The 20,531-nt window shown below is 38.8% G+C and overlaps 1 protein-coding gene and 2 long non-coding RNA genes across 5 annotated transcripts; 1 reads left to right on the forward strand and 2 right to left on the reverse strand.

The window, feature by feature from the left end:
• Positions 1-1,118: 1,118 nt before the first annotated feature.
• Positions 1,119-3,335, reverse strand: LOC127917443 (uncharacterized). Of its 3 annotated transcripts, XR_008097297.1 has the most exons (4): positions 2,493-3,335; positions 2,413-2,452; positions 1,645-1,692; positions 1,119-1,564 (listed from the first exon to the last, which is right to left on the reverse strand). It is a non-coding gene; the product is annotated as an uncharacterized LOC127917443 (long non-coding RNA). The 3 variants fall into 3 exon arrangements; XR_008097296.1 differs by lacking the exon at positions 2,413-2,452; XR_008097298.1 differs by lacking the exon at positions 1,645-1,692 and having other exon boundaries at positions 1,119-1,579; positions 2,420-2,452.
• Positions 3,336-5,062: 1,727 nt separating this feature from the next.
• Positions 5,063-7,586, reverse strand: LOC127917444 (uncharacterized). The gene is made up of 5 exons (XM_052500591.1): positions 7,567-7,586; positions 5,928-6,017; positions 5,676-5,885; positions 5,550-5,633; positions 5,063-5,327 (listed from the first exon to the last, which is right to left on the reverse strand). Exons 1-5 carry the CDS (start codon positions 7,584-7,586, stop codon positions 5,078-5,080), a joined length of 654 nt encoding a protein of 217 aa, XP_052356551.1. The 3' UTR covers positions 5,063-5,077.
• Positions 7,587-7,682: 96 nt separating this feature from the next.
• Positions 7,683-19,314, forward strand: LOC127917453 (uncharacterized). Its single transcript, XR_008097304.1, has 4 exons — positions 7,683-8,236; positions 9,496-9,522; positions 11,155-11,181; positions 19,280-19,314. It is a non-coding gene; the product is annotated as an uncharacterized LOC127917453 (long non-coding RNA).
• Positions 19,315-20,531: the final 1,217 nt, after the last annotated feature.

The following is a 20,531-nucleotide window of genomic DNA, read 5'->3' on the forward strand; positions in this document are numbered from 1 at the left end:
TTACCTCCATACCTGAGTCATAGCTGACCCATAATGTATGTTACCTCCATACATGAGTCCTAGCTGACCCATAATGTATGTTACCTCCATACCTGAGTCATAGCTGACCCATAATGTATGTTACCTCCATACCTGAGTCCTAGCTGACCCATAATGTATGGTAACTCCATACCTGAGTCCCAGCTGACCCATAATGTATGTTACCTCCATACCTGAGTCCTAGCTGACCCATAATGTATGTTACCTCCATACCTGAGTCCTAGCTGACCCATAATGTATGTTACCTCCATACCTGAGTCCTAGCTGACCCATAATGTATGTTACCTCCATACCTGAGTCCTAGCTGACCCATAATGTATGTTACCTCCATACCTGAGTCCTAGCTGACCCATAATGTATGTTACCTCCATACATGAGTCCTAGCTGACCCATAATGTATGTTACCTCCATACCTGAGTCATAGCTGACCCATAATGTATGTTACCTCCATACCTGAGTCCTAGCTGACCCATAATGTATGGTAACTCCATACCTGAGTCCCAGCTGACCCATAATGTATGGTTACTCCATACCTGAGTCCTAGCTGACCCATAATGTATGGTAACTCCATACCTGAGTCCTAGCTGACCCATTATGTATGGTTACTCCATACCTGAGTCCTAGCTGACCCATTATGTATGGTAACTCCATACCTGAGTCCTAGCTGACCCATAATGTATGTTACCTCCATACCTGAGTCCTAGCTGACCCATAATGTATGTTACCTCCATACCTGAGTCCTAGCTGACCCATAATGTATGTTACCTCCATACCTGAGTCCTAGCTGACCCATAATGTATGTTACCTCCATACCTGAGTCCTAGCTGACCCATAATGTATGTTACCTCCATACCTGAGTCCTAGCTGACTCATAATGTATGTTACCTCCATACCTGAGTCCGAGCTGACCCATAATGTATGGTAACTCCATACCTGAGTCCTAGCTGACCCATAATGTATGTTACCTCCATACCTGAGTCCTAGCTGACCCATAATGTATGTTACCTCCATATCTGAGTCCTAGCTGACCCATAATGTATGTTACCTCCATACCTGAGTCCTAGCTGACCCATAATGTATGTTACCTCCATACCTGAGTCCTAGCTGACCCATAATGTATGTTACCTCCATACCTGAGTCCTAGCTGACCCATAATGTATGTTACCTCCATACCTGAGTCCTAGCTGACCCATAATGTATGTTATCTCCATACCTGAGTCCTAGCTGACCCATAATGTATGGTAACTCCATACCTGAGTCCTAGTTGACCCATAATGTATGTTATCTCCATACCTGAGTCCCAGCTGACCCATAATGTATGCTTACTCCATACCTGAGACCTAGCTGACCCATAATGTATGGTTACTCTATACCTGAGACCTAGCTGACCCATAATGTATGTTTACTCTATACCTGAGACCAAGCTGACTCATAATGTATGGTTACTCTATACCTGAGACCAAGCTGACTCATAATGTATGGTTACTCTATACCTGAGTCCTAGCTGACCCATAATGTATGGTAACTCCATACCTGAGTCCTAGCTGACCCATAATGTATGTTACCTCCATACCTGAGTCCTAGCTGACCCATAATGTATGTTACCTCCATACCTGAGTCCTAGCTGACCCATAATGTATGGTTACTCTATACCTGAGACCTAGCTGACCCATAATGTATGTTACCTCCATACCTGAGTCCTAGCTGACCCATAATGTATGTTACCTCCATACCTGAGTCCTAGCTGACCCATAATGTATGTTACCTCCATACCTGAGTCCTAGCTGACCCATAATGTATGTTACCTCCATACCTGAGTCCTAGCTGACCCATAATGTATGTTACCTCCATACCTGAGTCCTAGCTGACCCATAATGTATGTTACCTCCATACCTGAGTCCTAGCTGACTCATAATGTATGTTACCTCCATACCTGAGTCCGAGCTGACCCATAATGTATGGTAACTCCATACCTGAGTCCTAGCTGACCCATAATGTATGTTACCTCCATACCTGAGTCCTAGCTGACCCATAATGTATGTTACCTCCATATCTGAGTCCTAGCTGACCCATAATGTATGTTACCTCCATACCTGAGTCCTAGCTGACCCATAATGTATGTTACCTCCATACCTGAGTCCTAGCTGACCCATAATGTATGTTACCTCCATACCTGAGTCCTAGCTGACCCATAATGTATGTTACCTCCATACCTGAGTCCTAGCTGACCCATAATGTATGTTATCTCCATACCTGAGTCCTAGCTGACCCATAATGTATGGTAACTCCATACCTGAGTCCTAGTTGACCCATAATGTATGTTATCTCCATACCTGAGTCCCAGCTGACCCATAATGTATGCTTACTCCATACCTGAGACCTAGCTGACCCATAATGTATGGTTACTCTATACCTGAGACCTAGCTGACCCATAATGTATGTTTACTCTATACCTGAGACCAAGCTGACTCATAATGTATGGTTACTCTATACCTGAGACCAAGCTGACTCATAATGTATGGTTACTCTATACCTGAGACCTAGCTGACCCATAATGTATGGTAACTCTATACCTGAGTCCTAGCTGACTCATAATGTATGGTAACTCTATACCTGAGACCTAGCTGACCCATAATGCCAAAACCCTAAATAAGTATAGGAAAGGTGAACATGGGAAAAGGGCTGTGTCCAGGTGAGGCTCCATCTTGCTTTCAAATACCCATGATAACCATAGTAGGAAACCAGAAACATGATTTCATCAACCAAACTCCTTGTTCTTGTGGGATCAAAACAATTACAACTTCAAAACATAGAGGAAACCTTATGTGGGCCTCCAGCAGCAGACACAGCTTGGTGGTCTGGGTTCTCACTTGCCTAACCAGCCCTCCGGAGTCGGGGTGGTTTGTGTGACTTGCCCCATGAGCCACGAGTTTAGTATTTGCTATTTCGTCGCTGCCAAGTTGTTCCAAACTCAAAACAAAACACAACAATATAATACATACTATACATAACATTACAAAATACAATACACTGGTAGCATGTTCTGATCCCAGTCCAGATCCGTTATCTCCTTTGCTTTCTCCTCTTCAGGAATAGAGGCAACAACTTGACTGTTGCTGATCCATTTGTTCAGTCTAAAGCCTCATTTAGAACACAGTGATGTGCGGTCCTGAGTAGGTGTCAAGGCTTCTTCCTCACTTGCTGCTGACTTTAGACAGTCATCCATATAGAAGAGCACCTCCAATCCTCCAGCTCCTTTTCCAGATCCAGAGAAATCTCAGGTCTGTGTCCTGCTCTGGAACGCTCACCTGGTGGAACATGACTTCAATATCTGTCATGAAGGCAACAGGCTCTTGGTGGGATCTGGAAAACACCAATGATATGGTTTGTCATGTCTGGACCCCGTAGAAGCTGAGCATTCAGTGATGTCTCTTGTTAGGCGGCTCCACAGTCTAGTACCACCCTCAGATTGTGCTTCTTAGGATGATATACTCTGTGGTGAGGAATATACCAAACTATCTTGCTGCTGTCATTCTGTAAGTCTATTGGCATGATCACTGCAAAGCCTTTGTCCAGGATATCTGCCATGAAGTTGGTATAGTCCTTACAGGACCAGGGATTCTTACTGAGTTTCCATTTCAGGTTGAGAGCACGCTGTACTGCCACACAGCAGTTGTTGGGAAATTCAGCATCCTCATTCCTCAGTGGGAGGCAAATAATATAGTGGACATCCACCAGCTTGGCTGACAGATACACTCTCCATGAAGATAGGAACTTCTCTTGATATTTCAAGCTGCTCCTCATGGTGGTGCTCTGGGAAATCATGCTGGACCTGTTGCTTCAGCAGCTCTTCCAACTCTACCACAGAGATTCTGTGTGACATTACATGAGACCGCCCATAGGTGGAGACATTCCCCTTTTTTAGAAGCCCATTCACAATCCAGACCAGAGTGGTTTTCACAGTGTAATGGGCCTTATCTTCTTGGCTGTTTATGACCATCCATGGCTCAATGGCCTGAAGTATGTTTGTCAACAATACAATTTTAGAATCAATCTGCTTGAGACACTTTTTCCAAATATGGCCGTTGGTTCACATCTGTTTGGTTAGGAATCGGTGAGGGCTGGTGGGAGGAGCTATAGGAGGACGGGCTCATTGTAATGCCCGGAATGTAATAATTGGAACGGTATCAAACATCAATCATATTAAATCAAATTTGATTGGTCCCATACACATATTTAGCAGATGTTTTTGCTTGTGGAAACCACATGGACAACCTCATGTTTGACTCCGTTCCATTGATTTCACTCCAGCCATTACAATGAGCCCATCCTCCTATAGCTCCTCCCACCAGCCGCTGGTGGTAGCAATGTTCTCCTTAGTTACAGGGATTTATTTCTGCGTGAAAACTGCAAGGATTTCAACAAAACTGCTGTCATCAAGGCTACTTATCTCCAAGCCAGAGACAACAAATGTACTCATGACTTCCTGGTTGTTGATAGTGTTTTATTTTTTACATTTTTAATTATTATTATTATTCAAATCAAATGCAGACCACCATAGTCCCTGTGTACAACAACACCAAGGTAACCTGTCTAAATGACTATCACCGCTTAGCACTCACATCAATATCCTTGAAATTGATTTGAAAGGCTGATCATGGCTCACGTCAACACCATCATTCAAGACACCCTGGACCCACCCCACCCGCATACCACCCCAACAGAACCCCAGATTACACAATCTCTATTGCACTCCACAATCTGCCCTTTCCCACCTGGACAAAATGAACACCTACGTGAGAATTCTGTTCATTGACAACAGCTCAGATTACAACACCACCAAGCTCATCACTAAGCTAAGGTCCCTGGGACTGAACATCTCCCTCTGCAACTTGATCCTGGACTTCCTGACGGGTCGCCCCAGGTGGTTAGGGTAGACAACAACACATCCGCCATGCTGGCCCTCAACACAGGGGCCCTCAGGGGTGCGTGCTTAGTCCCTCGGGTACTCCCTGTTCACTCATGACTGCATGGACACTCAGAACTCCAATACGGTGTTAGGCCTGATCACCAAAGACAATGAGAAAGCCTTGGGGAGGAGGTCAGACACCCGGCAGTGTGGTGACAGGACAACAACCTCTCCCTCGACTTTAGTAAGACAAAGCAGTTGAGCTAAAATTTGATTCGACTTGAGTTGCCCCATGGTGAATTTCTCCAAAAGGTACAACCTATCTTTGCTGTTCTCGGTCCGGTCTTCGATAGCGTGTTCAAAGCCATGTACAAAGAACCTGTCGCCTAGTGACGTGGTCCTTCTGTGGCTCAGTTGGTAGAGCATGGCGCTTGTAATGCCAGGGTAGTGGGTTCGATTCCCGGGACCACCCATACGTAGAATGTATGCACACATGACTGTAAGTCGCTTTGGATAAAAGCGTCAGCTAAATGGCATATATTATATTATTATTATTATTATTATTATTAGTGGTTCACCCTTAAACACTGGTACAAAGAACCTGTCGTCTAGTGGTTCACCCTTAAACACTGGTACAAAGAACCTGTCGTCTAGTGGTTCACCCTTAAACACTGGTACAAAGAACCTGTAGTGTAGTGGTTCACCCTTAAACACTGGTACAAAGAACCTGTCGTCTAGTGGTTCACCCTTAAACACTGGTACAAAGAACCTGTCGTCTAGTGGTTCACCCTTAAACACTGGTACAAAGAACCTGTCGTCTAGTGGTTCACCCTTAAACACTGGTACAAAGAACCTGTCGTCTAGTGGTTCACCCTTAAACACTGGTACAAAGAACCTGTCGTCTAGTGGTTCACCCTTAAACACTGGTACAAAGAACCTGTAGTGTAGTGGTTCACCCTTAAACACTGGTACAAAGAACCTGTCGTCTAGTGGTTCACCCTTAAACACTGGTACAAAGAACCTGTCGTCTAGTGGTTCACCCTTAAACACTGGTACAAAGAACTGTCGTCTAGTGGTTCACCCTTAAACACTGGTACAAAGAACCTGTCGTCTAGTGGTTCACCCTTAAACACTGGTACAAAGAACCTGTAGTGTAGTGGGTCACCCAGTCGTACACTAAGAGGTGGTTTTATTTTGTGCCTTGAGTTGAGCCTCCTGTGTCTCCAATGCATGTTTACTTTTCAATGTTTCAGCTTTAACAAGAAAGGCTTCCCCCTTCAGCCTTCAAAAATAGCCTGATAGAAGATGTGGTGTATTGTCATGAGTGCCTGCTGTGTTGTCATCTATTTACATGTTTTGATGAGACATTGGAGATACTGTCCCTTGTCTGGACATCCTCATCAGTTTTTTTTTGCTGCTGTGCTTTACTGTGCTTCTAACGTCCATATTGGTTGCCAAACAATTCTGTGTTGCTGCGTTTGGGCAATACCATTCAACCTGATACTTTGTTGCCTTCTCAGCAGATAACAAAGCCTTTATGGCAAAGTTAATCAACTTTGAGAAATTTTGTGTCAGCAAAGATTTCAACATTTCCATCATCCCCCATAAGTTGTGTGATCTCATTTCTCTTTAGTAAGTGCACCCAACTTAGCACTTCTCGATCATTTGAACTTTTGCAATGTTTCCATTGGATCCATTGTAAGGGCAGGTAAGAGCACTGACCATCAAATCCCATTCAATTCCATTGATTTGCAACCATCAGCACGGTATGAACACATTTTAGCACGGCATAGGTTTTTATTTTTTATTTTATTTTTTATTTCACCTTTATTTAACCAGGTAGGCAAGTTGAGAACAACTTCTCATGTACAATTGTGACCTGGCCAAGATAAAGCAAAGCAGTTCGACACATACAACGACACAGAGTTACACATGGAATAAAACAAACATACAGTCAATAATACAGTAGAAACAAGTCTATATATGATGTGAGCAAATGAGGTGAGATAAGGGAGGTAAAGGCAAAAAAAGGCCATGGTGGCAAAGTAAATACAATATAGCAAGTAAAACACTGGAATGGTAGATTTGCAGTGGAAGAATGTGCAAAGTAGAAGTAAAAATAATGGGGTGTAAAGGAGCTAAATAAATAAATAAAATAAATACAGTAGGGAAAAAGGTAGTTGTTTGGGCTAAATTATAGGTGGGCTATGTACAGGTGCAGTAATCTGTGAGCTGCTCTGACAGTTGGTGCTAAAAGCTAGTGAGGGAGGTAAGTGTTTCCAGTTTCAGAGATTTTTGTAGTTCGTTCCAGTCATTGGCAGCAGAGAACTGGAAGGAGAGGCGGCCAAAGAAAGAATTGGTTTTGGGGGTGACCAGAGAGATATACCTGCTGGAGCGCGTGCTACAGGTTGGTGCTGCTATGGTGACCAGCGAGCTGAGATAAGGGGTGACTTTACCTAGCAGGGTCTTGTAGATGACATGGAGCCAGTGGGTTTGGCCAATCAGCAAAGGCTCCACGTTTCCAAAACACAGATAATTTCATAGTCTAGAAAACAGTATATAGTAGAAGGTTTCTTAGTTCATGTAATAGTGATAAAAACTGTATTGGAACACATTACCTGAGTCCTAGCTGACCCATAATGCCAACGTTCTCAATTTGAATTATACACACGAGTTGGAATTGAGTCACTTACTGGTTCCAAAAAAGAAATCCCTTTTGAAAAGGTTCTTCAAAGCTCCCCTTAAGTCTACAAAGGTTAAAAAACGAACTGATGGGCCTCCCGAGTGACGCGACCGGGAGACCGCCCAGCATCGTCGCAGGGATGTCCTTGTACCAGCGACTCCTGTGGCAAGCCGGGGGCAGTGCACGCTGAAATCGTCACTAGGGGGTTCCTCCGACACATTGGTTCGGCTGGCTTCCGGGTTAAGTGGGCATTGTGTCAAGAAGCAGTGTGGCTTGGTTGGGTTGTGGTTCGGAAGAAACAACCTCGACCTTTGCCTCTCCCGAGTCCGTACGGGAGTTGCAGCGATGAGACAGGACTGTTGGGGAGAAAAAGGGGTCAAATACACAAAATAAAATACGACCTGATGGCAGAGTATAGGTTCTTAAATTAATCTTAAGTTTTTTTTTTTTTTACCTTATATTATCCTAAAAGATCATACCTTTTATTTTTAGAGTGTAGACTAGAAAGTTAGCTAACACATGTTGATTCCCCCTTGGACACAACTGATGTGTCTAATTGACTATATGTATGTGTTTATCTGTAGAAATCCTGACTTCTCAGCTGGGTAAGTATTAAGGCTTTGTTACCAACTGTATATGATGGCTTATAAATGTTAGCTTTGTCAATGGAGTTGAGTGGTGATGAGTGTGTGTGGACTGTACCTCCGACTATCAGTCCTTATCAGTCGATACTTGTAAAAATGTAAATTCTTAAACTCTTACCGTGAACCTGTTTGTCCTGTGTACTTGCGTGACTTTCTTTGTTTGCTGAAATCCTTCGTTTTTTATTAAAGTATTATTTTAGGTGACCTCTGCCAAAGGAATCGTTGTGTGAAGGAGCAGCCCATCATTGCACGGCTGATTTAAAAAAAGGTTTTGGAAGGGGACGCCTAGAATAAAATGTTTAATGAAAAACTATGGATTTCCAGTCCAACTGACAACGCTATAACAATCAGGACAAGGATAAGACCAGCTACACAGTATGTAATACATACAGTTAAATAATGGATATGTATAAGACCAGCTACACAGTATGTAATACATACAGTTAAATAATGGATATGTATAAGACCAGCTACACAGTACGTAATACATACAGTTAAATAATGGATATGTATAAGACCAGCTACACAGTACGTAATACATACAGTTAAATAATGGATATCTATAAGACCAGCTACACAGTACGTAATACATACAGTTAAATAATGGATATGTATAAGACCAGCTACACAGTATGTAATACATACAGTTAAATAATGGATATGTATAAGACCAGCTACACAGTATGTAATACATACAGTTAAATAATGGATATGTATAAGACCAGCTACACAGTATGTAATACATACAGTTAAATAATGGATATGTATAAGACCAGCTACACAGTACGTAATACATACAGTTAAATAATGGATATTTATGAAAGCATTAAGTTGTCATGCCTGATTGAAGTCGTAATTTTTTACTCCATTGCGATTATAACCGATTTTATCCACAACTACGTATTTCAGCAAACAAAAAGGCACACAGTTACACAGGACACACATAGGTACAAAGAAAGCATTAAAGAATGAGCATTTACAAGTATGGACAAGTATGAACTAGTGAGTGACTGGATGTAGTGACGGTACACTCTTCTGGGTGCATCGCTCTAGAAGTCATTATGGAAGATGTCCTTATTACAGGGTTCTAAACTATAGCTTCAGTATATGCTGGCTTCAGTACATCAATAATACATTGACAATGTCTAAACATTTGTGTACAGTGAAGAAAACCTGTATATCTTAATGATTAATATTGGTTAAAAATAATGTCTCCACAGATTTTGTGAACACAAACTGGAGTCCAGGTAAAGGGAAGAACTGATTTCTAATATTTTGAATGTACTTTTTCTTGGAATCTTGTTTGCAGTTATAGTATGATAGATAATTAATGTAGTACATGTTTTATTACATTGTGTCTGTGTGTTTGGCACTAAATTTGACTGAAGTTTCCATCAATCTCACCACTGGCATAACACAGATTCTCTGGACCCCCGCAAGGTCGGAGTTTGCCCCCCTAAAATAAAATTTAAGTATAGATGACCGATCACTGACCATGGTGCTGAAATCGCGACATGTCTATGTGGCTGCATGCCTATCGAATCGAAGATGGGTTTTCTGTGGTGCCAAGGCTTAGCTTTGGCTAATGGATAAATGTTCATTGGTAGTTTAATAAAACCTAGTTTAATAAAGGTAAAATTTAAAAAAAAGTTTTTCCAAGGACTGCCCCTTTGACTTAACGTTGCAGTGAAGTAAAATAAATAAATAAAATAAAATAAATGTAGTGATACTTTCTGACCACCATTGGGAGGAAAATACACATTAATTCGACAGAGGACGTTGACATGGTCCTAGTAAGGTCTGGATGGTCTTCTGACTTATAAAACCAAGGGAAATCAAAACAAATAAGTCATGAAAACAAACATATTTTAAAGTAATTCTAGTGCCTGATTTCAGGGACTGTCAGCTTGTGGGCCCCGAGTGGCGTAGGGGTCTAAGCACGGCACTTCAGTGCTAGAGGCGTCACTACTTGGTTTGGTTTGATCCCAGGCTGTATCACAACCGGCTGTGATGGGGAGTCCCATAGGGCGGCGCACAATTGGCCCAGCGTTGTCCGGGTTTGGGGAGGTTTTTGGCCGGGGGAGGTCCTCATTGTAAAATAAGAATTTGTTCTTAACTGACTTGCCTAGTAAAATAAAGGTAAAATAAAAAAAAATGTAAAGTAAGAATTTGTTTCTTAACTGAATTGCATAGTTTAAATAAAGGTTAAATAAAATACATTATTAATTAATTATAGATATTACTGAACTGCTGTATTTGAAGTACAACTCCCTTCTGCCCAGTTTCACTGATGTTGCTACGGCAACTCAAGCTGTTTTTACCATCCCTATAACTGTTGCTTCTGCAGAGAGATTATTTTCTAAACTAAAACTCAAAAATAACTATCTAAGAAGCATTAGTCTCTCGGTCTGATATGAGTTTTTGAACACCTCAGTAAGCTCCACTCATTACACTGGCGCTGTCGTAGCCTTGACAACAGCATTTGTTCACTGACTATCCCCTCATACTATCAATCAGTTTGTTTTTTTACTTTTTCACTTTTCAGTCACATTCCTGAAGCCCAAGAAAACAAACATTTAGCTTCCTATCACATATGGAAAAGAAAAAAAGGTTTATGAATGAATTAATGGAGGATTACTGTCAAAATAATTTATTATATATACATATATAAAAAATGGGCTCTTGGTCTCCCCACCTTCCTGGGACTGCTGGGTGTCAGATATTTCTCCCCATATGTTCACTAAGATTAAAGTTATTATAGGTCTGCATAGTTTGAGGTCTGGGTTGAACAACACAAATGTCCTTTAACAGTAGTTTGAGATATCCATCAGTATGTTGCTCATTTTCATAACCAACAGTCTTTTTACTCTATATTTCAGATTTTGAAACCATCAGAAGACATGCAGGTGTGTTTTATACTCTGTGACATCCACAAATTAATACATACCATATGAAATGTAACATATTATACCAAATAGTGTCTCGGATTTACTTACAGAATAATAGCAAATGCTTGCGACCACTTTGGTGGATTTGACAGCTCTTAACGCAGTTCCACCTCCGACACTGTCAAAACAACCACTATGTGTAAGCAGATCTGATTGAATCAAACCCTAAATCACGTATTAACATGAGTTAACCAGGTTCTTACCCATGACGTAATGAAAACTGGACCACTAATCATGGAAGACAGTATCATGTGTCAGTGATCAATACAGTAACATGTTGTACCCACTGATGTTGATGTCATGATGTCATTGTGTTTACCATAGTGTATTATACCCCTGATGTTGATGTCATGATGTCATTGTGTTTACCATAGTGTGTATTATACCACTGATGTTGATGTCATTGGAGTTTACCATAGTGTATTATACCACTGATGTTGATGTCATTGTGTTTTACCATAGTGTATTATACCACTGATGTTGATGTCATTGGGTTTACCATAGTGTATTATACCACTGATGTTGATGTCATTGTGTTTACCATAGTGTATTATACCACTGATGGTGATGTCATTGTGTTTACCATAGTGTATTATACCACTGATGTTGATGTCATGATGTCATTGTGTTTACCATAGTGTATTATACCACTGATGTTGATGTCATGATGTCATTGTGTTTACCATAGTGTATTATACCACTGATGATGATGTCATTGTGTTTACTATAGTGTATTATACCACTGATGTTGATGTCATGATGTCATTGTGTTTACCATAGTGTATTATACCCTGATGTTGATGTCATTGTGTTTACCATAGTGTATTATACCACTGATGATGATGTCATTGTGTTTACCATAGTGTATTATACCACTGATGTTGATGTCATTGTGTTTACCACAGTGTATTATACCACTGATGTTGATGTCATTGTGTTTACCATAGTGTATTATACCACTGATGTTGATGTCATTGTGTTTACCATAGTGTATTATACCACTGATGTTGATGTCATTGGGTTTACCATAGTGTATTATACCACTGATGTTGATGTCATTGTGTTTACCATAGTGTATTATACCACTGATGGTGATGTCATTGTGTTTACCATAGTGTATTATACCACTGATGTTGATGTCATGATGTCATTGTGTTTACCATAGTGTATTATACCACTGATGTTGATGTCATGATGTCATTGTGTTTACCATAGTGTATTATACCACTGATGATGATGTCATTGTGTTTACCATAGTGTATTATACCACTGATGTTGATGTCATGATGTCATTGTGTTTACCATAGTGTATTATACCCTGATGTTGATGTCATTGTGTTTACCATAGTGTATTATACCACTGATGATGATGTCATTGTGTTTACCATAGTGTATTATACCACTGATGTTGATGTCATTGTGTTTACCACAGTGTATTATACCACTGATGTTGATGTCATTGTGTTTACCATAGTGTATTATACCACTGATGATGATGTCATTGTGTTTACCATAGTGTATTATACCCCTGATGTTGATGTCATTGTGTTTACCATAGTGTATTATACCACTGATGATGATGTCATTGTGTTTACCATAGTGTATTATACCACTGATGTTGATGTCATTGTGTTTACCACAGTGTATTATACCACTGATGTTGATGTCATTGTGTTTACCATAGTGTATTATACCACTGATGATGATGTCATTGTGTTTACCATAGTGTATTATACCACTGATGTTGATGTCATTGTGTTTACCACAGTGTATTATACCACTGATGTTGATGTCATTGTGTTTACCATAGTGTATTATACCACTGATGTTGATGTCATTGTGTTTACCATAGTGTATTATACCCACTGATGATGATGTCATTGTGTTTACCATAGTGTATTATACCACTGATGATGATGTCATGATGTCATTGTGTTTTACCATAGTGTATTATACCACTGATGATGATGTCATGATGTCATTGTGTTTACCATAGTGTATTATACCACTGATGATGATGTCATTGTGTTTACCATAGTGTATTATACCCCTGATGTTGATGTCATTGTGTTTACCATAGTGTATTATACCACTGATGATGATGTCATTGTGTTTACCATAGTGTATTATACCACTGATGTTGATGTCATTGTGTTTACCACAGTGTATTATACCACTGATGTTGATGTCATTGTGTTTACCATAGTGTATTATACCACTGATGTTGATGTCATGATGTCATTGTGTTTACCATAGTGTATTATACCACTGATGATGATGTCATTGTGTTTACCATAGTGTATTATACCCCTGATGTTGATGTCATTGTGTTTACCATAGTGTATTATACCACTGATGATGATGTCATTGTGTTTACCATAGTGTATTATACCACTGATGTTGATGTCATTGTGTTTACCACAGTGTATTATACCACTGATGTTGATGTCATTGTGTTTACCATAGTGTATTATACCACTGATGATGATGTCATTGTGTTTACCATAGTGTATTATACCACTGATGTTGATGTCATTGTGTTTACCATAGTGTATTATACCACTGATGTTGATGTCATTGTGTTTACCATAGTGTATTATACCACTGATGATGATGTCATTGTGTTTACCATAGTGTATTATACCACTGATGTTGATGTCATTGTGTTTACCATAGTGTATTATACCCACTGATGATGATGTCATTGTGTTTACCATATAGTGTATTATACCACTGATATTTGATGTCACGTTTACCATAGTGTATTATACCACTGATGTTGATGTCATTGTCTTTACCATAGTGTATTATACCACTGATGATGATGTCATTGTGTTTACCATAGTGTATTATACCCACTGATGATGATGTCATTGTGTTTACCATAGTGTATTATACCCACTGATGATGATGTCATTGTGTTTACCATAGTGTATTATACCCACTGATGATGATGTCATTGTGTTTACCATAGTGTATTATACCACTGATGTTGATGTCATTGTGTTTACCATAGTGTATTATACCACTGATGATGATGTCATTGTGTTTACCATAGTGTATTATACCACTGATGTTGATGTCATTGTGTTTACCATAGTGTATTATACCCACTGATGATGATGTCATTGTGTTTACCATAGTGTATTATACCCACTGATGATGATGTCATTGTGTTTACCATAGTGCATTATACCACTGATGTTGATGTCATTGTGTTTACCATAGTGTATTATACCACTGATGATGATGTCATTGTGTTTACCATAGTGTATTTATACCACTGATGTTGATGTCATGATGTCATTGTGTTTACCATATGTATTATACCACTGATGTTGATGTCATTGTGTTTACCATAGTGTATTATACCACTGATGTTGATGTCATTGTGTTTACCATAGTGTATTATACCCACTGATGATGATGTCATTGTGTTTACCATAGTGTATTATACCACTGATGTTGATGTCATTGTGTTTACCATAGTGTATTATACCACTGATGATGATGTCATTGTGTTTACCATAGTGTATTATACCCTGATGTTGATGTCATTGTGTTTACCATAGTGTATTATACCACTGATGATGATGTCATTGTGTTTACCATAGTGTATTATACCACTGATGTTGATGTCATGATGTCATTGTGTTTACCATAGTGTATTATACCACTGATGTTGATGTCATTGTGTTTACCATAGTGTATTATACCACTGATGATGATGTCATTGTGTTTACCATAGTGTATTATACCACTGATGTTGATGTCATTGTGTTTACCATAGTGTATTATACCACTGATGTTGATGTCATGATGTCATTGTGTTTACCATAGTGTATTATACCACTGATGTTGATGTCATTGTGTTTACCATAGTGTATTATACCACTGATGATGATGTCATTGTGTTTACCATAGTGTATTATACCACTGATGATGATGTCATTGTGTTTACCATAGTGCATTATACCACTGATGTTGATGTCATTGTGTTTACCATAGTGTATTATACCACTGATGATGATGTCATTGTGTTTACCATAGTGTATTATACCACTGATGTTGATGTCATTGTGTTTTCCATAGTGTATTATACCACTGATGATGATGTCATTGTGTTTACCATAGTGTATTATACCACTGATGTTGATGTCATTGTATTTACCATAGTGTATTATACCCACTGATGATGATGTCATTGTGTTTACCATAGTGTATTATACCCCTGATGTTGATGTCATTGTGTCATTGTGTTTACCATAGTGTATTATACCACTGATGTTGATGTCATTGTATTTACCATAGTGTATTATAATCTAATTGATGATGATGTCATTGTTTACCATAGTGTATTATGCGTACCCACTGATGATGATGTCATTGTGTTTACTATAGTGTATATTATACCACTGATGTTGATGTCATTGTGTTTACCATAGTGTGTTATACCACTGATGATGATGTCATTGTGTTTACATAGTGTATTATGTACCACTGATGTTGATGTCATTGTGTTTACTGATAGTATTATACCCACTGATGATGATGTCATTGTGTTTACTATAGTGTATTATACCCACTGATGATGATGTCATTGTGTTTACCATAGTGTATTATACCACTGATGTTGATGTCCTTGTGTTTACTATAGTGTATTATACCACTGATGATGTCAGATGTCATTGTGTTTACCATGTGTATTATACCCCTGATGTTGATGTCATAAGCTTAATAGTGTATTATCACTGATGATGATGTCATTGTCTTTTACCATAGTTAATATACACTGATCTAATGTTGATGTCTGTTTACCATAGTGTATTATACCACTGATGTTGATGTCATTGTGTTTAATAGTGTATTATGTCAGGATGATGATGTCATTGTGTTTACCATAGTGTATTATACCACTGATGATGATGTCATTGTGTTTACCATAGTGCATTATACCACTGATGTTGATGTCATTGTGTTTACCATAGTGTATTATACCACTGATGATGATGTCATTGTGTTTACCATAGTGTATTATACCACTGATGTTGATGTCATGATGTCATTGTGTTTACCATAGTGTATTATACCACTGATGTTGATGTCATTGTGTTTACCATAGTGTATTATACCACTGATGTTGATGTCATTGTGTTTACCATAGTGTATTATACCACTGATGATGATGTCATTGTGTTTACCATAGTGTATTATACCACTGATGATGATGTCATTGTGTTTACCATAGTGTATTATACCACTGATGTTGATGTCATTGTGTTTACCATAGTGTATTATACCACTGATGTTGATGTCATGATGTCATTGTGTTTACCATAGTGTATTATACCACTGATGTTGATGTCATTGTGTTTACCATAGTGTATTATACCACTGATGATGATGTCATTGTGTTTACCATAGTGTATTATACCACTGATGATGATGTCATTGTGTTTACCATAGTGCATTATACCACTGATGTTGATGTCATTGTGTTTACCATAGTGTATTATACCACTGATGATGATGTCATTGTGTTTACCATAGTGTATTATACCACTGATGTTGATGTCATTGTGTTTTCCATAGTGTATTATACCACTGATGATGATGTCATTGTGTTTACCATAGTGTATTATACCACTGATGTTGATGTCATTGTATTTACCATAGTGTATTATACCCACTGATGATGATGTCATTGTGTTTACCATAGTGTATTATACCCCTGATGTTGATGTCATTGTGTCATTGTGTTTACCATAGTGTATTATACCACTGATGATGATGTCATCGTGTTTACCATAGTGTATTATACCACTGATGATGATGTCATTGTATTTACCATAGTGTATTATACCACTGATGATGATGTCATTGTGTTTACCATAGTGTATTATACCACTGATGATGATGTCATCGTGTTTACCATAGTGTATTATACCACTGATGATGATGTCATTGTATTTACCATAGTGTATTATACCACTGATGATGATGTCATTGTGTTTACCATAGTGTATTATACCACTGATGTTGATGTCATTGTGTTTACCATAGTGTATTATACCACTGATGTTGATGTCATTGTGTTTACCATAGTGTATTATACCACTGATGTTGATATCATTGTGTTTACCATAGTGTATTATACCACTGATGATGATGTCATTGTGTTTACCATAGTGTATTATACCCCTGATGTTGATGTCATTGTGTCATTGTGTTTACCATAGTGTATTATACCACTGATGATGATGTCATCGTGTTTACCATAGTGTATTATACCACTGATGATGATGTCATTGTATTTACCATAGTGTATTATACCACTGATGATGATGTCATTGTGTTTACCATAGTGTATTATACCACTGATGATGATGTCATCGTGTTTACCATAGTGTATTATACCACTGATGATGATGTCATTGTATTTACCATAGTGTATTATACCACTGATGATGATGTCATTGTATTTACTATAGTGTATTATACCACTGATGTTGATGTCATTGTGTTTACCATAGTGTATTATACCACTGATGTTGATGTCATGATGTCATTGTGTTTACCATAGTGTATTATACCACTGATGTTGATGTCATTGTGTTTACCATAGTGTATTATACACTGATGATGATGTCATTGTGTTTACCATAGTGTATTATACCACTGATGATGATGTCATTGTGTTTACCATAGTGCATTATACCACTGATGTTGATGTCATTGTGTTTACCATAGTGTATTATACCACTGATGATGATGTCATTGTGTTTACCATAGTGTATTATACCACTGATGTTGATGTCATTGTGTTTTCCATAGTGTATTATACCACTGATGATGATGTCATTGTGTTTACCATAGTGTATTATACCACTGATGTTGATGTCATTGTATTTACCATAGTGTATTATACCCACTGATGATGATGTCATTGTGTTTACCATAGTGTATTATACCTCTGATGTTGATGTCATTGTGTCATTGTGTTTACCTATAGTGTATTATACCACTGATGATGATGTCATCGTGTTACCATAGTGTATTATACCACTGATGATGATGTCATTGTATTTACCATAGTGTATTATACCACTGATGATGATGTCATTGTGTTTACCATAGTGTATTATACCACTGATGATGATGATGTGATAGTGTATTATACCACCGATGATGATGTCATTGTATTTACCATAGTGTATTATACCACTGATGATGATGTCATTGTGTTTATTATTATACCACTGATGTTGATGTCATTGTGTTTACCATAGTGTATTATACCACTGATGATGATGTCATTGTGTTTACCATAGTGTATTATACCACTGATGATGATGTCATTGTGTTTACCATAGTGTATTATACCACTGATGTTGATTTCATTGTGTTTACCATAGTGATTATCATTGTCATTGTGTTTACCATAGTGTATTATACCACTGATGTTGATTTCATTGTGTTTACCATAGTGTATTATACCACTGATGATGATGTCATTGTGTTTACCATAGTGTATTATACCACTGATGATGATGTCATTGTGTTTACTATAGTGTATTATACCACTGATGATGATGTCATTGTGTTTACCATAGTGTATCATACTGATGTGATGTCATTGTGTTTACCATAGTGTATTATACCACTGATGTTGATGTCATTGTGTTTACCATAGTATATTATACCACTGATGATGATGTCATTGTGTTTACCATAGTGTATTATACCACTGATGATGATGTCATTGTGTTTACCATAGTGTATTATACCACTGATGATGATGTCATTGTGTTTACCATAGTGTATTATACCACTGATGATGATGTCATTGTGTTTACCATAGTGTATTATACCACTGATGATGATGTCATTGTGTTTACCATAGTGTATTATACCACTGATGATGATGTCATTGTGTTTACCATAGTGTATTATACCACTGATGTTGATGTCATTGTGTTTACCATAGTATATTATACCACTGATGATGATGTAATGATGGCATTGTGTTTACCACAGTGTATGTTTCTCTCCACAGTGGATGTGACTCTAGACCCTGAGTCTGCACATCGTATACCTCATCCTGTCTGATGATTGTGGGAAACAAGTGAGACATGGAGAACTAGATCAGGTTCTCTCTGACAACGGGAAGAGGTTTACAAATTGGTCCTGTGTCCTGATGAAATGTGGGCTTCTCAGGAAGTTCTACTATGAGGTGAGGTGGAGGAAGACTGAGTGGACTTTGGGGTGGTATTATACCATCAATAGGAATGTCAGTTTTATACCAATCCCTCATAATGGATACTGGACTGTGGAGCTGAAGGATGGAGAGTATATAGCTCACGATGATTCCCCTGTCACCTTCACCCGAGAGAGGAGCCCCAGAAGGTGGGGGTGTTTGTGGATTATGAGAAGAGACAGGTCTCCTTCACAATGTGGAGGCAGGGTCTCATATCTACTCTTTCACTGACTGCTCCTTCACTGAGAAACTCTATCCATTCTTCAACCCTGGTGGATCAGATAGTATTTCACTGGTCGTCTGTCCTGTGGATGCCACTGACTGACTGTTTAAATCAAACAAAGGTGCAATTGTTATTTGTGAAATGCTTGTTACTCTGCTAATGTGCAGTAAATATACTGTATATAATTTTAAAAGTGCTGAACAAGTAGTTATATTGACAACATCCGTCCGAGCTCGCTCATTTATGTCTTAATCGAAATTGAGATTGTCTCTTATCCGCTCCTCGTTCCCTTATGCCATAGTTTGTACATCTCAATTGTCAGTATAAACCATATTTTTAAGATTGCAGTAAATGAGGCAGATTTTTCTTTTACCTCTTATTTAACCATCATCATCATCAGTTAAGAACAAATTCTTATTTTTAATGACAGCCTAGGAACAGTGGGACTTCCTGAAGGTGCAGAACGACAGATTTGTACCTTGTCAGCTCAGGGAGTTTGAACTTGGGGGTGTTTCGGTTACTGAGTCCAACGCTCTTAACCACTAGGCTACCCTGCCACCCCATGAATGAACTGTTTCACTGCCAGACATGGCTCCGCTGATAGCCAGGCGTAGCAGTGGTAAGGTGGGGAACCTGTATTAGGACTCTGCTGTTGGGATTCTGCTGTTGGGATTCTGCTGTTGGGATTCTGCTGGTGGGATTCTGCTGTTGAGAGTCTGCTGATGGGACTCTGCTGATGGGACTCTGCTGATGAGACTCTGCTGATGGGACTCTGCTGATGGGACTCTGCTGTTGGGACTCTGCTGTTGGGACTCTGCTGTTCAGAGA

This window comes from Oncorhynchus keta, unplaced genomic scaffold (assembly GCF_023373465.1).
Source record: "Oncorhynchus keta strain PuntledgeMale-10-30-2019 unplaced genomic scaffold, Oket_V2 Un_contig_1146_pilon_pilon, whole genome shotgun sequence".
NCBI lineage: Eukaryota > Metazoa > Chordata > Actinopteri > Salmoniformes > Salmonidae > Oncorhynchus > Oncorhynchus keta.